This window comes from Opisthorchis viverrini (assembly GCF_000715545.1).
Source record: "Opisthorchis viverrini unplaced genomic scaffold opera_v5_204, whole genome shotgun sequence".
Lineage (NCBI taxonomy): Eukaryota > Metazoa > Platyhelminthes > Trematoda > Opisthorchiida > Opisthorchiidae > Opisthorchis > Opisthorchis viverrini.
The window spans coordinates 792,298-813,283 of record NW_008751860.1 but is presented as its reverse complement, the minus strand read 5'-3'; the positions used below and the strand labels follow the sequence as shown (position 1 = coordinate 813,283).

The 20,986-nt window shown below is 43.6% G+C and overlaps 1 protein-coding gene across 1 annotated transcript in view; it reads right to left on the bottom strand.

The window, feature by feature from the left end:
- Positions 1-11,519: 11,519 nt before the first annotated feature.
- T265_08163 (hypothetical protein) overlaps positions 11,520-20,986 on the bottom strand; it is a gene marked incomplete at both ends in the record, with an annotated part of 24,564 nt that continues 15,097 nt past the window's right edge. Inside the window, 4 exons of the mRNA XM_009173883.1 lie at positions 11,520-11,677; positions 11,710-11,844; positions 12,685-12,914; positions 19,069-19,282. Of these exons, the coding sequence (XP_009172147.1) occupies positions 11,520-11,677; positions 11,710-11,844; positions 12,685-12,914; positions 19,069-19,282 (737 nt within the window). The remainder of the gene's footprint in view (positions 11,678-11,709; positions 11,845-12,684; positions 12,915-19,068; positions 19,283-20,986) is intronic.

Here is a 20,986-nt window from a genome sequence, read left to right as displayed (position 1 = left end):
ATCTCACGAAACTGTTGAGAGCCTCGAACCTGCGACCTCCTGGCTAGTAGTCTGACCACATAACCGTTCATCCACGAGTGGCTGATCAGCAGTGTCATTAACCCGCACTTAGACAGGAGTTAGCGCTGCTCATCCTTCAGTCAGGGGATCCACATCACGTGGTCACACGTGTTGACTGGCTCCTGGAGCAACGACTTCTCAGATCGAGGTTTCACTCGGTTGGTTGGTCTCTCGACTGGGTGATTTTCCCTGCTGTGGTCTACTTTCCAGTTTGCATAGATTTTTTAATTCAGCTTTTTTAGACGCTTAATTGACTGGCTCCTGGAGCAACGACTTCTCAGATCGAGGTTTCACTCATCCGGTTAGTCTCTCGACTGGGTGATTTTCCCTGCTGTGGTCTACTTTCCAGTTTGCATAGATTTTTTAATTCAGCTTTTTTAGAAACGCGCTTAATTGGACTGTAGTCACAGCTAGTAACACTCATCGGCCGCTGCTTAGGGTAACTGAAAGATAAGAGTGGAAAAATTCGTTATCTCGATAAATTCCCCCAGTATGCTCTCTATTTATCGTAGTTTGCTGCTTCACGAAGCATTGTCACGGCCCTTTAGATGAGCACATGAAACTGCCTGATTGTTCCTTATTAAGCAATGAGAACACTATCCTAGCTGGGTAAAGCTTCTGGCGATTGGAGGTCTGACTCGAGATCTATGGATGCAGAAGTGAATGATATTATTATCACTGGATCTACTCCTCTGAACTTCGTCTGAACATGTGACAATCAACCGTTTTCTACTCTCTTATTCATACTTTACTCGTATTCATGCACAGAGATGCCGCCTTTCTGTCACCGTAAACGAACTGTCCAGGTAGGCGATTTCAAAGATCTCGCCGTCAGATCGCCGTGAAATTTCAAAGAAACCAAGAACAGCCTTTATCTGTCACATTAGCTCACTGTGTCAGGATAGACAGAGCTAGATTCGATCAAGTCTCCCTCTGAAACCAAGTTAATGTGCAGCTGAGAGTAGCGGAGGAGTTCCATCCAGTCCAAATTCAATTAGGACATAATGTTCATTGACGCTCCGGGACTGCGCCTACCTGATGAACTCCAGGCTGGGCGAGCGAAACCGGTCGTGGACTGTCGACGTTGTTCAGAAACCTTGTGAGTAGTATGTTACATCTCTAATCGCAAAGTTCGAAAGGTCACCTATTATCATTCGGTTGATGAAGTTTGACTGGAAAACATATCGATGTACTGTGACTTTATTGGAATAGAACATCTCAATAGGTCTTTAGCATTCTATGGGTTGAATAGCGAAAATTCTATTGACAAAGCTGGACGGCACTAAATGCAACCAATTGTCATTGTTACGTGGCGGGACTGAAAAGTAAGTTGTTATCGCTGACACTCAAGGGGAAAAATACACAGTTTGGTTACCTAGGCAACTGACGTTTGCAACAGTGTTATTCCGATTCCTAGATAAGCGTCTGGTTACCGAGTCTGTATGTTCCTTTGACCGATCAGTCTAGGTGTGGGCGAAAAAAACTGTCAGACGCTTTTCAGACCACATAGACGATAGTGTTCGAAATAAATATCCCATTCAGTAGGGCGATGTAGTCGACTTTTGGACAGCGACCAGTTGTGAAATTTTTGGGTTCATCGTATCCTAGAATGTCCACTTAAATATCACTGTAATACTCGTTGCTTTGCGGTGAACTTCACAGAACGGGGTTGACGCAGATGATCAGCTTCTGTTGCCCTCATCTGAACAAAACTGAAAAGTACAAATCGTTTGACACTGTAGCTATGTTCCGCGGTGATTCTGTCTAACCGACTTGACAACGGTTGTCTACTAGCTCCGCAATGTGTGTGCCTACGTCTGCTGGACGTTCCTCCCCCACGCCGGACAGGTGCGTCCAGTTCGCAAAGTTATGCGCCACTTTTTTTAAATTTAGAATTCCAAATTTTTCGGATTGGCTTTTCCTCACTGGTGGATGTTAGTACCATGGATACCCGATCACAAGAACTTTATCGCAGTCACTTGCTCGACCACTCAGGAAGCACCTGTGAACAGCCAGGTGGTACAAATTTGCTGGCATTCCTTTCTCACAGAGATTCTGGCATTTGATCCGTTGGTGCGAAAAGATGAGTTTCGTGAACACTCGATTCGAATCTACTGATTGCCAACAGTTTTGGTGCACAAACATTCCGCAGAGAGGTGAAGAAAGATCGGATCTTTGTGTTCAATACTCATCTGCACGGTGATGAAAAAAAAGAAACGTTTGTGTAGAATACCAGTGTACCCGTTCGTTCCTATGTGAGCGGTATTCATCACACTGTCAAATCGTTCATTTAACTGTCTTTTGTTTGATGGCTAACCAACACACCTGTACTGGGAGTCGCTCCGCCAATGCATCGCCTTTATACCGAATGAACCGGATGAGTCTGAAACTAATTTTTGGAATCTGGGTGACTAAATTTGAATGTGTGCACCAAGTGTTGCCTCTGAAATCGAGCATCGAAACTGTCCTCCCTTGTCAGCACACGTACCACCGCGGTGGATGACTGAACTCAGCAGAGACCACAACGTCACCACAGATAACTGCATTACCAGCCACAGTTTAACTCGATACTTATGACAGCACAAAAAACTATTCTGAGAAAGTCTCAAGGGAGTTTCCATGGGATTTTCCGAGCACAATGGCATCTTCTAATGAAATTTCTCTACGGTATCCAGTCATGAAAAACAACCCTAATGCGTCATAAAGTGAACAAGGAATCTTTCTGATCGGTCTGCTTTCATTTTCTAGAAGTATGCACAATATGATGGAGCTTTGTTTGCTTTGAATTGTGCTGCATTTTGGCGATCGTTGGCAGTGCCGTTAAACGAAATGGATGTTATCCTCATCGCGGTGAAAGCTTGGATGCATTATCGATTGGCAACGGTGATTAGATCAGCTGTTCGTGTTTCATCTTGCATATGTTCACTCATCATATACATACCTGTATGCATAATCTTACCTCCATTCTGTGAAAATGTAGTAGACTAGCAAATGCAGAGTGTAGCAGACGAAAGAAATTTCGGCGTCACCGAAGGAATTTTAATTTTTGGAACTTGCCGCTCAAAATGGGTCCCTAAAACATAGACCTATGGCACTCTGGTGTTTGACCTTGAGTTCCATCAGTATCAGCTGACTCTGCACAAAATTTCCTGGATTTACGCCACTTTCACTGAATCTCAGGCCTCATATCAGTTACGTCGGTATGCTCCATCCCCACATTCTTGATGAATGGCAGGCAAAAACCGACTTTGTGCCATACTGAAAAGAGGTAGGTTAAGCTACAATATGGTTCCATCTAGAGGGGTTTGTGTACCAAGCAGTAGGATGTCCATATTGCTGACCATCTTGGCTCAAATGCCTGGAACCCTTTGTCGCATTATCAATTTGCTTGAGGTCCACACCATTTTTAGGTGCAAACTGTTTTCACCCATATTTTGTGAAGAGGTGCTCATTGCTGTGTTTAGTGGAAGTACATTAGGAAAAACACTCTTTAACGCTCCCTTATGCCAAAACCAGAGTTCCTATACGTCACTTTCCGAATACGGACGATGCCACTGTATCCAGGATGAATTGTACAACTTGTTTAGCACGACCAAGTCCCAGAACCTGGACGAAACAGTGAAACCAAACCACTAATTCAACACATTCTTGCATCTCCGAAGGAACGCTTGGTCCACTTTCGTATGCATACCATTATAAAGGGCTTATTCAAAATTCCTGTCGAAAATGTAGTATACCGGCTACGCAAGTCCGCTCACGCCCATGCACTATGCGCTCACAATTCGGCATGCACACCTAGGAAACGAGTCAGCCACAAGTTGCAAATTCCCAGAGATTTCACGTGTTGCAATTTGTTTACCTCTAATACTTTACTGGTCATGACATGTTGAGGACGTAGTCTACCACTTTTAAGAAAATTTTCGACGGTGCGGTTCAACTTTCTATCTCCAAATCGGTCGTCCTCGTCAATGGATGTTTGCTACGATGCCCAAAATGATACCTGTCCCTCGGTCAAACACCTCACAATCGCACCCGTGTTTTCGAATAGGCTACTTTCTGTCCTGATCAATATTCTTGGCGCGCTGTAAAAGATAATATGCATACTTTCCCGAAGTGATTTGTTTAAACTGATTTGTTGCCAACGATCGAAGTCGCATGCATTGATTTTGCTAATAATTTTAACAGAGGCTCATTAGACGTCTATGAATAATTGAAACACCCCTATAGTTTAAGTTGAGAAACTTCATACTCTTAGTCAAAGTGTTTTGTTTTCGCCTTTTTTGTTCCTTGGTTTTTAGCGAAATGGTCCCATTGTTACATCACAGCTCATTGGGTTTTGAGTGAACTAATGCCTGGCAGTCGGAGTGGATCACTTGACTGGTGTGCGTACAAACGAACACCGATAATATGGTGACGTATACGCTGCTGAATTGCCAGTCGACTGTCTGGTTTTCAACACTCAAGAGAGAGAGAGAGTGAAAGAGGGCTCACAGAATCGAGAAGTTGCTGCACATTTGGGCTAAGAAGCGGATTGTTAGATCTTTGATTCTTCCCGATCAGAATAATTCACTTTGGATGACGGAGAAAAAATAAAGGTCCACAATCAGAAGTGTACAGGTCCGACAAAAAACGAAAAGGACATTTGTGACACTAATGCAATCTGAAGTTGGACTAGCTAAATAGTAATCGGAAAAAAAGCGCAAGAGTATCGGTAAAAGTGTTTGAAGCGTGTAACAATAGGAGTGACGTGAGCAACAAAATCTGATCGGCGTATCACAGTTGTTTCCCTAATTCTGGTGACATGCTGGATGTGTTTATTCGTGAAGTGGATGGCAATCGAACGATAGAACGTTTTGTAATATTGATCGCATTTAGACGACCAAGTCCACTACAGCGATAGGATCTGGATGAGCCTGCGAGTCACGTTCAAGCTGCGTGCGTTGAGATGTCACACCCGCCAATCAGATGTGACCTCTCTGTTTTCTGATTAGTCAATCCATTTAGCGCTGTGCGTAAGCGTTTTCCGTGACTTCGTCAAATCAGTGCACAGGCACCAGCTTGCGCTGTTCTGGTTTCCCCTGCCCTCGCGAATACCACTTATTTAAGATAAAAGTTGATTTTAATTCAGTAAAATAATACGCATTTAAATCTAAATGGAATGGTCTCGAAGTAATGACCTTTATAATGTGAATCTTAATCAAACACAAGGCAAGTTGTTTGTGGAATGGTTCTGATCAATTTGTAGAATCGGCGATTGCAAAGAACCTCGTTAACTTGTAAACGGCAATAAAAGATGTTAGCTCCTGTTGCTCATCTTCTTTAAGCTTGTTGGTCTGTACACAAAATTTCTAGGCAGTATTCAGTAGTATTTTGCTAAAAGTTCTGTCGCTAGTTCCCGGATCTTGCACATCACCTAACAAAAGGTGATGTAATTCAAAAATTCATATCGTCTGGTCACCAGTAACCGAATTATCTACCACCCTGAGGGGAATGGGCCTGGTGGACGTCCTTTTACAAATGGTGACACGGTGCTAGGTATTGTAACGAGCCACTCACAAGACAACACATATCGACCATAAGAGATCTAGGGCGCTGGGACCATATATCGAACAAGTCCAAATATGGGTACCGATACACGCTGAGACATTGTGAAAAGTAACCCATCCGTTTTGCAAACGATTGTGGAAGTACATTCATCCTAGGTTTCGATCGTACAAATAAAACCACGTCATATGTTACCAAACTCAAATGCACATACACCAATGCATTTTCCTTATTTTCCAGACTGTACATAAAATTTGTGAACTGCCCATTTACGCGTGTTTCGTTGCATTATTCCCTGCTCAGGCTCTCATCTATTCATCATTCTCCAACACCGGAGGAATGACACAAGAGTTCCGAAAAATCTCAAGTTAAAAAGATGGACGCATGTCGCAAGCAGAGCATGAAAAAATTCAGCCCTAAATATTCTGTTAATCTTAATCACACTTATGTCTAGCTATTGCGCTACGATATCCCACCGATAGCATGTGCAGGTCATGGTAATTACGGAAATTCTGATTGGTCAATTCGCTGATCTAGCATAGACCAATCACATTCGAGAACCAGGTGACATATTGCTGTTCTCATAATAATCAACAGAGATAGTAACTTGTCAAACGAATGTGTACTGGGACTTATAATTGAAGATATTCATGCAACCCCACTGGTTGACGTTAAGTAAGTCGAAATTGTAATTTATTTTTGATAACTCAATTTAACTCTGTAATTCCGTACGTGATACACACCTACTTTAGTGTAAAGTATGCACAGAGACAGTAAAAACTATGTAGGATCACATCGACGTTTTCCGACAAGTGCGATATGAGATGATGGAAGAAGAACAGCCAAAAAGAACATTGAGCCGATAAACATCCACAACCACAACCCACCGCTACGCACAACTACGCACTGATGATGTCACCTCGATTGGTGATGAAACGTTTGCAACCAAATTGCCCAGCTCAGCGAACAAGCCAACGACCAAACATCCATGTCTTCGCCTTACTTGCACTTGAGGTTCACCCCTAATTTTTTGTTTTACGTATACTGTTCACTGTGAACACAACAGCGTGCAACATGGTGGACAGGAATTCCACAGGTTCAGAAATTAGAATTTCAAACAAAAGGCTATCTTTATTTGTGTGTCCACCTTCTTGCTACCTGGTACCCAATGTGCAAACTAAGGAGAGAGCGATACCAGCCAGTCGAGTGTGTTAATTTCCGTTTTCATCCATAGCAATAACCATAAACCCGCCCATGGTGTCGAAAATACATGTTTGGCTATACCCCTCCGCGTGACAACGTAGTTCTGTAACTAAGATTAAGGACGACTGGAACGAGGCATGGGAGATGGAACGGAGGGACTCAGACCCCAAGTCAAGTGTGATTATTATAATAAAATAATAATAGTAATAGAATTATATGATAAAACAAAGCTTAGCGTTGATATGGTTTAGACAAACGGAAAGAAATTTTCGCCAGTTAATTTGCCTTTAGAATTTCGTTAATACGCAGATAGCCTCCCGTCGGACCGTATGAGTAGCCATGTGTGTTGAAACTAACTGAAACTGACAAAAGCCAAACGATGTGCAGCTGTGCTACGTGACCTGTCAGTGTATACATCATTTTATTTTTAGATACTGCTTTTTGCTTGAAAAAAGCATCATAATTGTGTGCCGGAACTTCAGCCCTAAAAGTGGAGTCTTGTACAACCGTGTCAGATTAATCTTCGTATATCTTCACTCGGTTAATGCGACATATTCAGTATGTCTGAAGCGCGATATTTGCAACGTTATTTAATCTCAACTTTGTTAAATTAGCGTTCTGTAAATATTATGTATGCTAGAGCATTGCAGCCTTATAGAGGCTTCTTTAATACACCGGTATAATGGCCAAATAAGTAATGACGACATTGGTTTGAATTGATTACGGCTAAATAAATGATTTAACACGCAGATGAAGACAACAGACAAGTTGAAGAGAAGAAGAGAAGGCTAAGAAGAGGACCATGTTTCGGATTCGCCGTAGCATTTAGTCCCCATAAAACCGCCCAATAACAGAGGCCGGAGATAGGACTCATGGATAGATAGGTAGTCCACCCACACGACTTGTTTTCGGAATACACTGGTGGTAGTCACGGTGGTACACCGAGGTAGTCATGAGAATGAAGAAGGTAGCAAACAAAGCTTGTTTTCTGCTATTGTTCCTCTTGGCTAATACATCACCAGTCTATATAGTTACAGAAATCACGTGAAAAAGGTGAAGATCGAAGTTACATACACTTTAGAGAAATAGAAGTCGAAGGAAGGGGGGTTGGGTGAGGGGTAGGTCAATGGGTCATGACGTCAATGTCAGACAGACTTGTGGGACCAGATGTTTCGTAGGCCAGTTCAATTTCAGAGGTCGCACAAGTTTCTTTGGGATGCAAAGTTGGGGAGCGAGCAGTCGGATTCCAATCGCTTCTGCGATCGATAGTAGTTTGTATCGTACCAGTCATGATCGGTTCAGAGGTACCCGGTATATGATGGTGAAGGCTTGCTCCTTGTCTACGACATGACTGGTTTCGGTCAAATGTGATGCAAACGCACTTGAGCCTGGTTTCTTGCCACTACCACTCAGAGATACAGGATTGTGTTCTCGCATTCTGTCTGACAAATACCTTGTCGTACGACCAACGTATGATGCCCGGCACGAGCATACGAATGAGTACACACAAAAGCTGGTGGTAGAACGTGGCAATTTGTCTTTCAAGCAGAATCTGATAGTGGGGCTGGAGTTGAAGCTCAAGCATAGATTAGCGGCCAAGTATGCCGTATCAACGGAGTTTCTAAGCCTTCTGGTGATTAGTTCAGCAACTGAGTCACCTTTGAACGGAAGCTTCATGTATACGGGCTTCTTTCTAACAGAAAATTCCGTAGGTTTGGGTTGAATGGCTTCGATAGTCTTGAGTACGAACCTTTCAGGATATCCGTTCTGCAGGAGTGTACGTCCCAAGAACTTTAGTTCCTCTTCTAAGCAGTCGAGGGTGCATATCTTCATTACTCTCTCAGTCAGGCATCTGATTAGGTTGTGTTTTTGTTGCAACGTAATGAAGCTATCAAAGTGAATATACTGACATTTCCACTTTTGCTTTCTGTGGATCTTTCGTTCTTTGAACCCGTCAGTCTTCCGTTTAGCATCGAGGAAACTTAACCGTCTGTTCTGTTCCGATTTGATAGCAACCTTGATATTAGTATGCACCGAATTGAAACTGCTTAGTGCGCCTTTTGTGCTGATAGTTTCGTCGGCAAGTACGAAACTGTCGTCCACAGAGCGACGATATAATGTTAACCGTCCAATGAGTGACTCTAATTTTGAGTCTCTACCTTGGTTATGAAAAAATCTGTCAACATGGGACCTAGAGAAGACCCCCTCGCGACCCTGTCCTTCTATCGATAAATTTGATTGTATAAAGTGAACTGAACATTGTAGGTACAAAGGAACAGGAGTTCCTTAAGATCCGAGATGGGAATTCCAATATCCTTACTGTTGCACTCATTCAAGTCAAAAACATAGTCTATTGCCTCATCTCGGGGAAAGATGAGATAAACAAAACATGCTCTTTGGCGCCATTCTGAAGCGTGTGGGTTTCATATGTCTTGTCTGTTTGGAACCCTGTCAGCGTACAGAAAGTCCAGTGAAATCCATCAACGTGAGCTATTCTTACTGGGACTTTTGACCGCATCAACAGAATTATCCAAACTGTGATCCACAACGATACCAGCGACTGATCATATCGATTATGCTAGGTTTGAAACAGTGAAATCTACTTGTAAGGCGATTCTTATCACAGTTCATCATACAGCTCTATGAGCGCAAACACACTGCGGCACTTCACTAAACTTTCATTAGTCCAGACAAACAACACTCTCTTGACTGCGGTTTTCTCTCTGCTCAAATGTGTCAACCCGACATTGTTCGTTGAAGATCGCTGAACGCCTCCGGATGCTAGAAATGAGGCGTTCTAAATAGCGGGCAGAAGAAAACCGTGGCTGAATTAGGCAGAATGACAGCGCGATTGGTCGAAACTCGCTGAGATTCGTGGGGTACGCGCCACTAATGACCTACAGTAAAGAAGATAAGGCTGTATAGTGCTTCTGGGCAGTTACACATTAACTAGCTCCACTGACAGGATGAAATCTCAGCTGAAATGAGGCATAATTACCATTTCATCAACGTGCTAGAAATCCTTGGTCTCAAGACACATGACAGGACCCATAAATCACTGTACGTAGTGATACTGGTTGTTTACTAGCTAACTGAATATTGCTCTATCTCGGCTTCGAACCTTGAGCATGACCTTAATCTACCTCCTGGAGGTTATCCTCACAGTGACCTTCACATTTTCGCTGGATGTCGCAATACCCGTTGGTGTGGTATAACAAGCGATCGATATCAGTGCATGCTAGTCACTGAGTTCACGAATCTCACCTTGAGCACTCGTGAACAAATGTGTCACTTGCACAGAGGTAACCATGCCCAGAGTGAGTCAGCAATGTACTGCGCAGAGGGCGTCGTCCTTAGCTAGTTTCTTGCTTGGCAGTAATACCAGCGTCTGCCCAACATTGCTTATGCACTCGCGTGGCTTTGAAGAGGCAGTAATTCACCTGTATTGCATTTATCTCTTGCGGGCCTGAATTTCCGAGCCGGTTTTACTCCTGAAACTGGTTGATCTGGAGTCGTTATACCTTGCCTGGGCGGGACTGTTCAAGCAGTGGCAACGTCTGGGTTTTTCGTTTCAAGGAGAGAGAAATCTTAGAAGAAACCTTCTCTAAACGCTTTGTTACACAACTGGTAGTTCTGGTTTAAAAGAAAGCTGAAATTCAATCGATGAAAGTAATATAAGCGCCAAGTTATAAATCCCCCCTTTTGGGGACACCTATTTCGGTACATTAGTACGTGATACACTAATGTGAAAACACGCGAGCATTTTCGGCAACCAATTCTTAACCTCAGGCAATGCAACCTACATCCTTCGGGGTTTACAGAGTGATCAAACGTAGATATTTTGTCTCATCCATTCTGTGTTCACTCGTCTGGCTTCAGTTAGTTCACGCTGGTGGGATCAGACCACTTGTCCCACCTATATTTTTCTCTCCAATCCCACAAATTAAAATTAATGCCTAAACCCGCACTTTTATCTACCTACCATGTGTCCGCACTCCAGTATACCGTCAAGGAATGAACCAACTCTACGCCAAAATCCGAAAACGAGTTCGTTAGCAAATAGAATCCCCACAAGACTATCGCCATCATAAATTATAGACAAAACGCCATTTTGTATTGCAGCTTGCTGTTTCATAGACTTACCCCAACCGGAGAGAATCAAGGTTTAGTTACACTCAGTGGCATCTGTATGTATATAAACGTCAGCTGTTCAGGTGTTCTTAAGGGATATCGGAGCCAGGAACATTACACAAACGACTTCTGACCGTCTAAGTTTCGGTGAGTGAACTCAGTGGCGGCCTGGTAAATCATACCTGGGAGGCGACATGTGGTATCCTCAAATCGTGTTTGGGGTGCATGAAAAATCACACGTGTTGGGATATTTATCCCAATGACTTTAAAACATTATAGCTGGACTTGTTCTGTAAAAGCCATACAGTCAGATAATTTTGAACAAGAGGGTTTACTGCACGATTGCTAAACCGATGGATTCACCGCTAGATCTGAAGACAACACTGCGCATACGCAATCAAATTGACCAGTGAATGACCACAAAATCGAGAAGTGTCAACGTAACCAATCTACTGAATGAGTACACGGCACCGGCGGTTGACATCGCCTTGATTTTTTGAAGAAAAACCAATTCCCGGCTTTCGTAAACAAGTCATTTTCTGGTTATTGAAGTGTCGAAATTTTTGCGCCCAAAATTTCCATCATTTTGAACAACTTTCGGCAAGAATGGAGTGATCAAAACACAAAGAAGAGAGCAAGTGACAAGGGTGGTCACTTTGAAAATAGTCAATTTTCTGTGCGCTACTCTGATTGGTCAAATTCATGTTTAAATGTGTGGAGTGTGCAATGGCGAAAGGAGCTGCTTTTTTACCGTTGATTACTCCTACTCACCTAGAGAGTGACTTTTGGCCGCAAACTCGGCTAACACACACGGATTGTGCGTTGATTCATAAGACTCGTACACAAAGGCATCCTGCACACTGTGACAGTTTGCCATAAGGTAGTTTGACTTGCTTAAAGACGACCCTGAGAAGCATGAAGTTCAACTGTCCGGTACTTTTCTGATTTGTAGAAGTGAAGAGAAAAACGTGCGTGTCGTTTGTGTCCAGTCATTTATGCACGTGATTGCCTTCAAGTTTCGTCAGTGTGTACCTGGCTTCAGAATGCCGAACGACACTTGAAGACTTAGATCGACTGATCCTCCATTCGTATTTGGTCTTCTGGTTGTCCTAAATCTGTTTTCGTCGAGTAATCTTATCAAAACTAGGATCTTATTTTTGGGTCTTTGAGGAACATGCACATCTCTTCAGACGCGTCACTCCTATGTGGCATCTGTGAGGTGGTTTCAAAGAGTTTGTTCATCCTCAGTCGATCAGCGATAACCAGTTCTTCTCAGTAGAATTTCGTCGGTTTTCCAGTCACTATTCCACTGCTCGTTTCAAGCCGATAGGCTGACATGAGCGATAATTCATTTGGTACTTGAGAACAGTGCAATTTCGATTCACACAAATATCAAAGCGGAGTAGTTCGTCTACTTTGACGACGCAGTCAACAGACCAGTTTCTTTTTTAAACGCAAATAACGTACCGCTGCACACAGAAAGAATCCAGAACATTCGTCATTCCATCCCTCCGAGTTTCCCAGAGGAGTTTGACCTATTTAATATGGTTCTGCATGGGCTGAGATAATGTCAAGGCGCCCACACCAACCAAAGTCTTTGGCTCAAAAGTCTAATCGCAAGGCAACGGTGTTTGGCGGAAAATGCAAATGCACTACCATTTTTACGAAACCAGTCGCCACATGTTCCAACCCCCAAACTGCAGGACCAGGAGACTAAGTTTGTCAGAACTGTAACCATTGACAAACCTGCAATGAGATACACTGTGAGAGAGTGGGTTGGCAGATATCCCAATAGAACTCTGAGGGTAGCCGGTGTGCGCAAACCGTCACGCCACGGGAAGACCCAGTCTCTTCGTGACGGAGCACTGGAGCGTCTTACGTGTCTTGGAAGTCGCATTAGTTCTGATTGTAGTGTGACAGAGTAGGTCAACTCACGAATCTCCAAGGCCCAGGTCGCGTTGGCTGATTTCAGACACCTATGGTGTCAAAGTGGTGTAACCCTGAATCAAACTACAGTGCGGGCTGTTTTGTTGTACGGCTGTAAAACTTGGTCTGCTCGAGTAGCGGAACTGAAGCGTCTTCCGGTGTTTGACAATCGCTGTCTCAAAACCATAACTTGTGTGGGTTGGTGTCGGCGAATCCATAACGAGGCTATTAGAAAGAGAGATTTTAGTTATTCATTGAAGAATGTGCCCAGCACCAGAAGCTGCGTTTGTTGGGACATGTGTTGAGTATGCCGAACCATCGTTAGCCGAGGATAGCGCTGTTATACATGCCCAAATCAGAGTGGCCTAAACAGAGAGGTGAACAACCCTTGTCTTGGCAGAGAAGTATGAAGGAGATCACGAAACGCTTGGGTGCCTTCAGTGCTACTCGCCTTCTAGGATGGAGGCCGCGCAATCCGCACTGTGCCTGGTTGCAGGCACTATAAGTTATGGCTTCTAACGGATGTCAGCGGCGGTCTTGTTGTTAGTTTCTTACCAAATCGTCTGAATGAGTGTCTGGAGAATGCACCTCGGAATATTGTAGGAANGAATGCACCTCGGAATGATTGTAGTAAGCTAGCATATAATCCCTTCCCCGTCCACCTTCACTCTTTCCTTCACAACAAGGCTTTCAAACGAAGTATGGTTGGTCAGCAGCGAAGCATCGGTGCTGAACACCGATGTCGTGCTGTCCATGATGATGATGATGATGATGATGATGATGATGATGATGATGGTGATGATGATTATAGTCCCAGAAGAGTATTATCCAAGGTTGATAGGATAGGTGAGAACACAACGACTTTGTTTGTTTGTCTGCGTGGTCCTTGAGTTAGGGCTCAATACGTGATGCGCCTTTGTATGTGATTAGGTTGGTACGTGGATGCAAGCTATCAGTAATCCCACACAAACGTTCTTGAGAGAACAGCCCTGTCACTGGTGTGCAGAGTGATTTCAAATGGATGTTAAGAATGGTTCAACTTGGCGTAAAAGGATTCGCATTCGTTTGTCAACAAAACGTGTTCTTTCCCATATACTACACTGATCAAGATGGAACCCAAACGCCCCACCAATTAACCGCTTACATCCTGAAGTTGTCGGACAGACCAACCTCCGGGGAAAAACCGTTGAAGGTGAGTAGGGGCAGTAAATTACTGCTCATGTCGTTCTGCCGGTACTGTGGCACAACAAGAGATATAGCCACGAACACCAGAACGCTCGATTGACCGCATAACCAAATAAGAAACACTCACTTGCACAAAGTTTAGAAAGCCTACTCATTGTAGTCAGGTACATTCCCGGACTTGTGAACGTGTTCCTAAACTATATAAAGTTGTTGTGACTAGTTGTGTCAATAGTGTTTTTTTCTGGTTGAACACCATTATCTCATGTCATTTTTCGTTAAATGTTGTGTAGGAATAATTGAAAGCCGACCAGAAACATTGATGTTTTACGTCCTTCAAAGTAGTACCGATATTCTGAATCGTTTGCTTGGCATTCGAACTAAAAGCCGCACAAAATGCTCAAATGATAAAAGCCCATTTATCTTGAAAACATTTGCTAAGTGGTTACATGGATTGCACAGCACTACACTATAAATATAATCAGTTGCCTGGAAACATCAAAACCGAGAGATTCAGCTGGGTTCCAGATGAGTCTCTCGAAAAACCAAATTAGTTTGCAAATGAGTGTATATTGCTAATTTGGTTTCAAGTGGAACATAAGGTTGATGGAAACTCGGGGACTGCGCCTACCTGATGAGCCCCAAAGAGGGCGAAACCGGTCGTGGGCTGTCGAGCAGTTTTCAGCAACCTTATGAGTAGTGCATTACAAAATAGATATGATCCTGATGTATGTCGTAATCCGCACTGAGGCAAAGACGAAAAGTGTTTTTTTTCAGGATACCGTGATAAATCACGGTTCAATGTGTGGTCTCTCCCTCTTAATGTAGAAATATTTTCTATGCCAATTACAACGACATTTCCGGTTTGATCTATCGATGTAGTACACAAATCAGATTAGTAAGAGATGACTTTTCTAACGGGATGAGAACAAATTCAATAGGAACTTGTTTTTTGGAGTCGGGTGTTTCGAAATCTGGTGTGACTGCCCAAGGAGGATCTTTTCGACCCTAACGGAGATGTACATGCTGGTCGGTGTTCACATTACACAATGGCTTTCGTGATTACGAAATACCTGCCGACTTCCGTATCTGCTTACTAATTAGTGCTGCTCGGAAAGAGTTTCGGCTGCCATTCTGATCTGGACGCGTGTACCGTCTTCTAGTGAGGGTGATGTTCTTTCAAGTCATATTGTGGCTTTGTGGCGTGAGATAATTCCTGCAATAGAAATATTCGCTATCAACCACCTGGTGTAACGGAGATACTACTGATGTGGCGTGTGAGTAGTATGTTTTCCCGTAAATCCACTTTGCGCCCGTTGAGAAGTGAGATCTATTACGGAATATGTGGAGTTGCTCTGTAGCATTTGGTTGCAAGTGAATAACAGTCAACGAATATTCAGGAAAGTTCAGAAAGACGCGTTCAAGTAGAAGATGGATATTCAGTTTTTGTAAACAAGTTGCATATGAGCTTTTTACTTCGCTGTCCAATAGTCTGTAACTATTCAGCTGGCATTTTCTAAAAAAACAGCTCCTCAGCGTAGGCCTTTTCTCCTTCACTGGTAGTCCTGCTATCGTCATCGACCTTCGCAAAGTAGCTGAAAAATTCAAATGAATGAGTACGTGGAACAAGCTTGTTTTTTGACGACATCTGGTCAAGCAAGATTAAACAGATGTGAAAAATTATTATGAATAGACGAAAATTTCAGAGTTCTGTTAATCGACGCCAGCATCTAGCTCGCATAACAATGGCAGAGCATCTGATTCTGCGATCCCTTTCCGTGTTCACTCCTTCTTTTTATTCTTGGAGGCAAGGTGCGTCGGCCGTACGTCCAGATACCCATCAGAACGCGTGTAGGCTTCGCCCTGGCTGAATAGCTCAGTCGATCAACCATACGCCCATAACTTACCGAATACATACACCAAGAATGTGGTTAAGCAGGAGCGGTTAGAACAGCATTTTGCCAGCTTTCAAAGTGACTATACTCTTATTTTCAATCAAATGGAAAAAGTTTGGAACCGATTGAGAAGTCGTCGTTTCACGAGAGCTTGGTAAACAGTGATTAGTTTTTATTTGGGCAACCTTTGGTTTCTGACACAAAGCTTCATCAGGCCAAGTGAACTGATCACCAAGGTGGCCATGTTTTAATGCAGACGGAGAACCAATCAGTAAGGCATTTTCATTTTACCGCACTAGTCAGCTTTTGAGTGTCAATTAGCAGCTCTTGTCAGTCAGAATCTTGCGTTGATGAATTGGAGGAGTTTCAAATTAATTCTGATCGGATTTGGTTCCTTACTGTTCCACTTCAGTGTGCCTCAATTGATGACTCACCGCGGTTGGCTCTGATAGATTTCATTGGCCTTTGTGGGGTTGCAATTCCATGTCAACCAGGGACATCAGGGGTCATTCGAATGATTCTAAACACGACCAACATAACAGTAGCTTTCTAGACGGGAAACACTCTGCGCTCCACAATGGTGCAATTGAAGAATCACCTCACGGCAAAAAGAACTAGGAACTATGTCTACAAACTTAATTGTAACGACTGCAGTAAGGCCTATGTAGGATAGACGGCCAGGGAACTTCACATCAGAATCGAAGAGCATGTGGGAAAAATAAACAGGCCGCCGAGAAACGCGGATGAATATCGGTAATTGCAGAATATGCACTTGACAGGGAATACGGTCCACGTCACAGAGACTGATGGCCGAGGCGGCAGAAATAGCCAAGTATCCCAGTGTTAACAGAATGGAGCACGTGGAACTAGCAAGCGTGTGGAGAACGGTTTTAGATCAGTCGAACTGACACGTGTAGGTGTGCGGCCATCAGATGTAGTAGTAGTCCCCGTCTGAATTTCACTTGACCTCACCACAAAACTCAAAACTGATCTAATGCGCTAAGCTGAAGAGGACTTACTGATTGGTTCCCCGTCTGTCTTATAACCTGGCCAATTTGGTGACCTGCTCACTTGGCCTGATGAAGCTTTTGTGTCAAAAGCGAAACGTTGCCTAAATAAAATCTACCGATTAGTTACCAATCTCTTCTGAAACGATGACTGTACTTTGCTTCACAGCCATCTAACTTGCCAGGAACCAACTACTGGGTCAGTGTTCTGCCGTAATTATCCTACCATCTACCCGAGGTTACATGTCTGTTGAGCCGGGGTGTAGTGACCGACTGCAGTAGACGTCTTTGACCAATGCAGTCTTCCTTTCTGATGACAAGTCTTGGGATAAGAAAGGGACTGAAAATTGTTTGGTACTTACTAGAATGTGGGTGTGTTTCCTGAACGACTAATTAGCCTCCAAATTGAGCGCCATGTGCAACAGTGGCTTAACAAACAAGCACCTGCGTACAGAGGACAAACGTTGACTATTTGTTCAAAAAATGATTTCATGCTTCACATAGCCCTTGACGCCTTCCCAGGAAGTGAGATCAACGAGGCACCACGCATGGGACTGTTACGGGCCATCAGTCGGCTTTAAAAACAAGGGCAGCCTGCTTTAATATCTTGATTCGGCTCGCGTGAACTTCTTCTTTGCAGTGTTGATCTAACCGGCTGGTTTTCTGGGATTCCGCTGGTTCAGATAAACAGAAATTATGCCCGTAGGCCTTACTCGTTTCTCCAAAGTACGCCACCCCAAATGTACTTCCCCGCCAAAAAATGTCGATCAACCGATCCCCAAACTACATTCGGATTGGTGATTGCACGAATATGTGAATACTAGCAATTTCTGGTTTTCATTTGGAATTCCTTCTTTTGAAAGACTTTATCATATTCACTTTATGTATACCTGCAACTAGCTGTTGGTCACTCTTCCTGTCTGAATACGTAGTTTACAGTGTTTTTGGATAATCTTGGGTGTGGGAGCGACTGGGTGGTGCCGTCTTCAAATGTTCTCCGATATGCTTGCAAGTGTGATGTCTTTGATCTGATCAGTGGCAGATTTCGAGGCAATTTAGTCACGTCCCCGTCAGTGGTGATGAGGCTGTTTACGGAATGAATGTCCTTGTTGTTCTAGCAGTCATCAGATCTGACATTCCGTTTGTGACCTCAACCTGACCTGGATGTACATTCAGCAGGTTCAAATGATACTGACAAATCTATAGATTTGCCCGTTAGGCTCGGTGCTACTCATGTCAGCGTATGTACCAAATCAGGTAACGATTTGAGAATTATCGTTTTGACGAACCAATGTTCAACCATTCATTCATTCATTCATTGAATCTCCGCTTATTTGTTGCTAGGGTACTTGTTCTCTCTCTCTTAGAACGCATCAGTTCACACAGTTAAAACCGGGTGTGTAAACTGTGAATTCATGCAGAATTGATACGCAGTCGTTTCTCATTCCATGCAGTCCGGGAACTGTATGTTTGTTCATTCAGCCTGGCCATGTAGATAGATGAGGTGAATGCATTTCAGTGACGACAGAAACACCCGAGAATAAAGCGCCGTTTGGTCCGGTTCGCACTGTGACGTAATGTAGGCGGACAACTGTGGTCCGTTGTACAAACTTCCCGTCAGTGTTTCCTCTTTGATACATGAGAAAATGTGGTCCTGTGAAAGAAAAATGGTCTATCTCACGGCAACCAATGCCGTCGATTGCGTAACGTGCAGTCTCGTCATAGGCTTCAAGCCTCGACCAAATCGATGATTTCGGCCAACATGTCCGACCTATTCGGAATCACGATGCTCTACCAGATGCTGAATGATTCCTTCTAGTTGTGCGACAATTTGTGTGTCCCAGGGCACGGATTCCAGATGTTTCAAATCAGGTTTTTTGGGGCATGAATGCAGGAATTCACCTGAATTATCACGTATGAACAGGCAAACGTATGAATACCTGGGCGATGAAAGTGGTGTGCCCGTTGCCTCGAATGTTGACCCACGAATTCTTGTGTCAAACGATTCACTGATTTACCAACTGGTTAGGGCTCCAAGTTAAAAGTGAGACTTTACGTTGTTGTTGTTGTTGCCTGAACGAAACCCATCTATGTTCTTATAAAGGAGCATGTTGAATTACTTGGCACGACAACCGTTAGAGGATTTGTGATCATAAGCGTCATCATCAACATCATAATCATCATCATCATCGACATCATCAACTTCACCATCATCTTCATCTTCATCACCATAATCGTCAACATCATCATCACCAGCATCATCATCAACATCATTATCATCAACAACATCATCATCATCATAATCATCGACATCGTCATCATCATTATCATCAGCTGTAAGAACCACGTCCTTCTCGTGCAAAAGTTGTAACTGCCACAGATTCGTTCACCGATGATTCGGGGAGGTTGGGTAGNCATCATCATCATCATCATTATCATCAGCTGTAAGAACCACGTCCTTCTCGTGCAAAAGTTGTAACTGCCACAGATTCGTTCACCGATGATTCGGGGAGGTTGGGTAGGTAGCTGCACATCGGAGGCGGGAGCTGATAAACTGGTGCTCTAATACAGAACTGCCAGTGGAGAGTTGGTTTGGGGGGTAGGGAATGAAGCTATGCATTGAATGCATGAGCGCTTGACCTGTGTTGCTTTCGACGGATACCTCGACGTGTTTCGGTGTGCCACATTGTGCACCTTTCAGACATGCGTTTCGGATGCATCCGTTTATGATAAGAAAAAAGATGTACTTTTCTTCAAAATTTCATGCGCACCAAAAGGGTAAATCTACACCAGGCAAAACCTTCCGCGGCAACCAATGCTTCTCACTCGTGGCTAGCTTGAGTAGTCGCCAGTCTACTGAATGCCATGTCCTGAAACATAAAAAATGGATTACTCCCTTGTACAGTTGTTATTCTATTAGACGAGCATTGATGAGTCACTTGGTAGTATTGCACATGGTAGTATGCACTCATATGCAATACCAATTCAATTTGGACGGGAGGCTCACCTGGAACCCAGTTGAACCCGTTGTTTATGATGTCCTTTAGCAAGTGAATGCACCTCGCCAGGTCGCGTCGTGTTTCAGTTGGTACGCTGTTCGAATTTTCGTAATAGATGTTATCATCGTTTGCAGCACTGAGCCAGTTAGAGGGTGACTGGCGTTGCGATTGGTCTGGATATCAGCAGAAAACAGAAAGGATTTTGACGTCAAAGATCAGAATTTTTAGATCAGTCTCACGAATGTGCAAATACAGGTGGTGTAACGACCACATTATGCGGGGGGTTTCGGAAGATTATTCAATCTGGTGTCCCACCTGGTGAATAAAATCCTTGCCTTGTGAGGCAACCAAGGCATTCAAGACTCAAAGTAACGTTGTGGCCCGATAACCACGCCTTGGTTTAAACTTTAGGTGAAGTTTCACGCACAAACTTGGGCTTGGAAGTTGCTTTGTTTGCACACATCGCACATTTACGAGAAATCAGGTGCGGAACTTGGGGTGCCCTTAGGCAGCAACTCAATACTGAGTTGCGCCTTGATAGATTTAGACAAGTTTGCAGACACAGTGATGACCGTTGTCGCCGTCGATCCACATATTTCATAAAAGTCTAATTCATTAGCGGTTCTCAAACACAAAATATATCTGGCATACATATATTTCGAATCAATGTAATTAACGTCGAACTTTTTTGAGTAGGGTGAGCAGCGAACGCATTGCCCTGGCGTTCTTGTGTCAGAACAATTTATTGCGCAATAAAAAAACTCTTCGGCTGTGGTAACCTTGCAATAAACAGCGGCGATGCAGCCCGCAGAAAGCTGAGTTACTACTACTCCTAGACAGGAGAAGTCGAGATGCCAGGGGTGAGTTCGAACCACTGACCCACCTTCCGGTCATCAAGTCAGAATTCAGCTCCCCGGAATACCTGTATGGATAGAGTTCAACAGAGCCTTTCCTGTGTCAGTGAATGTATAAACAAATAAAGTGGGGTTGGGTAATGATGCCGCCATAAATATATAATATTGTATACATTCTATATTAT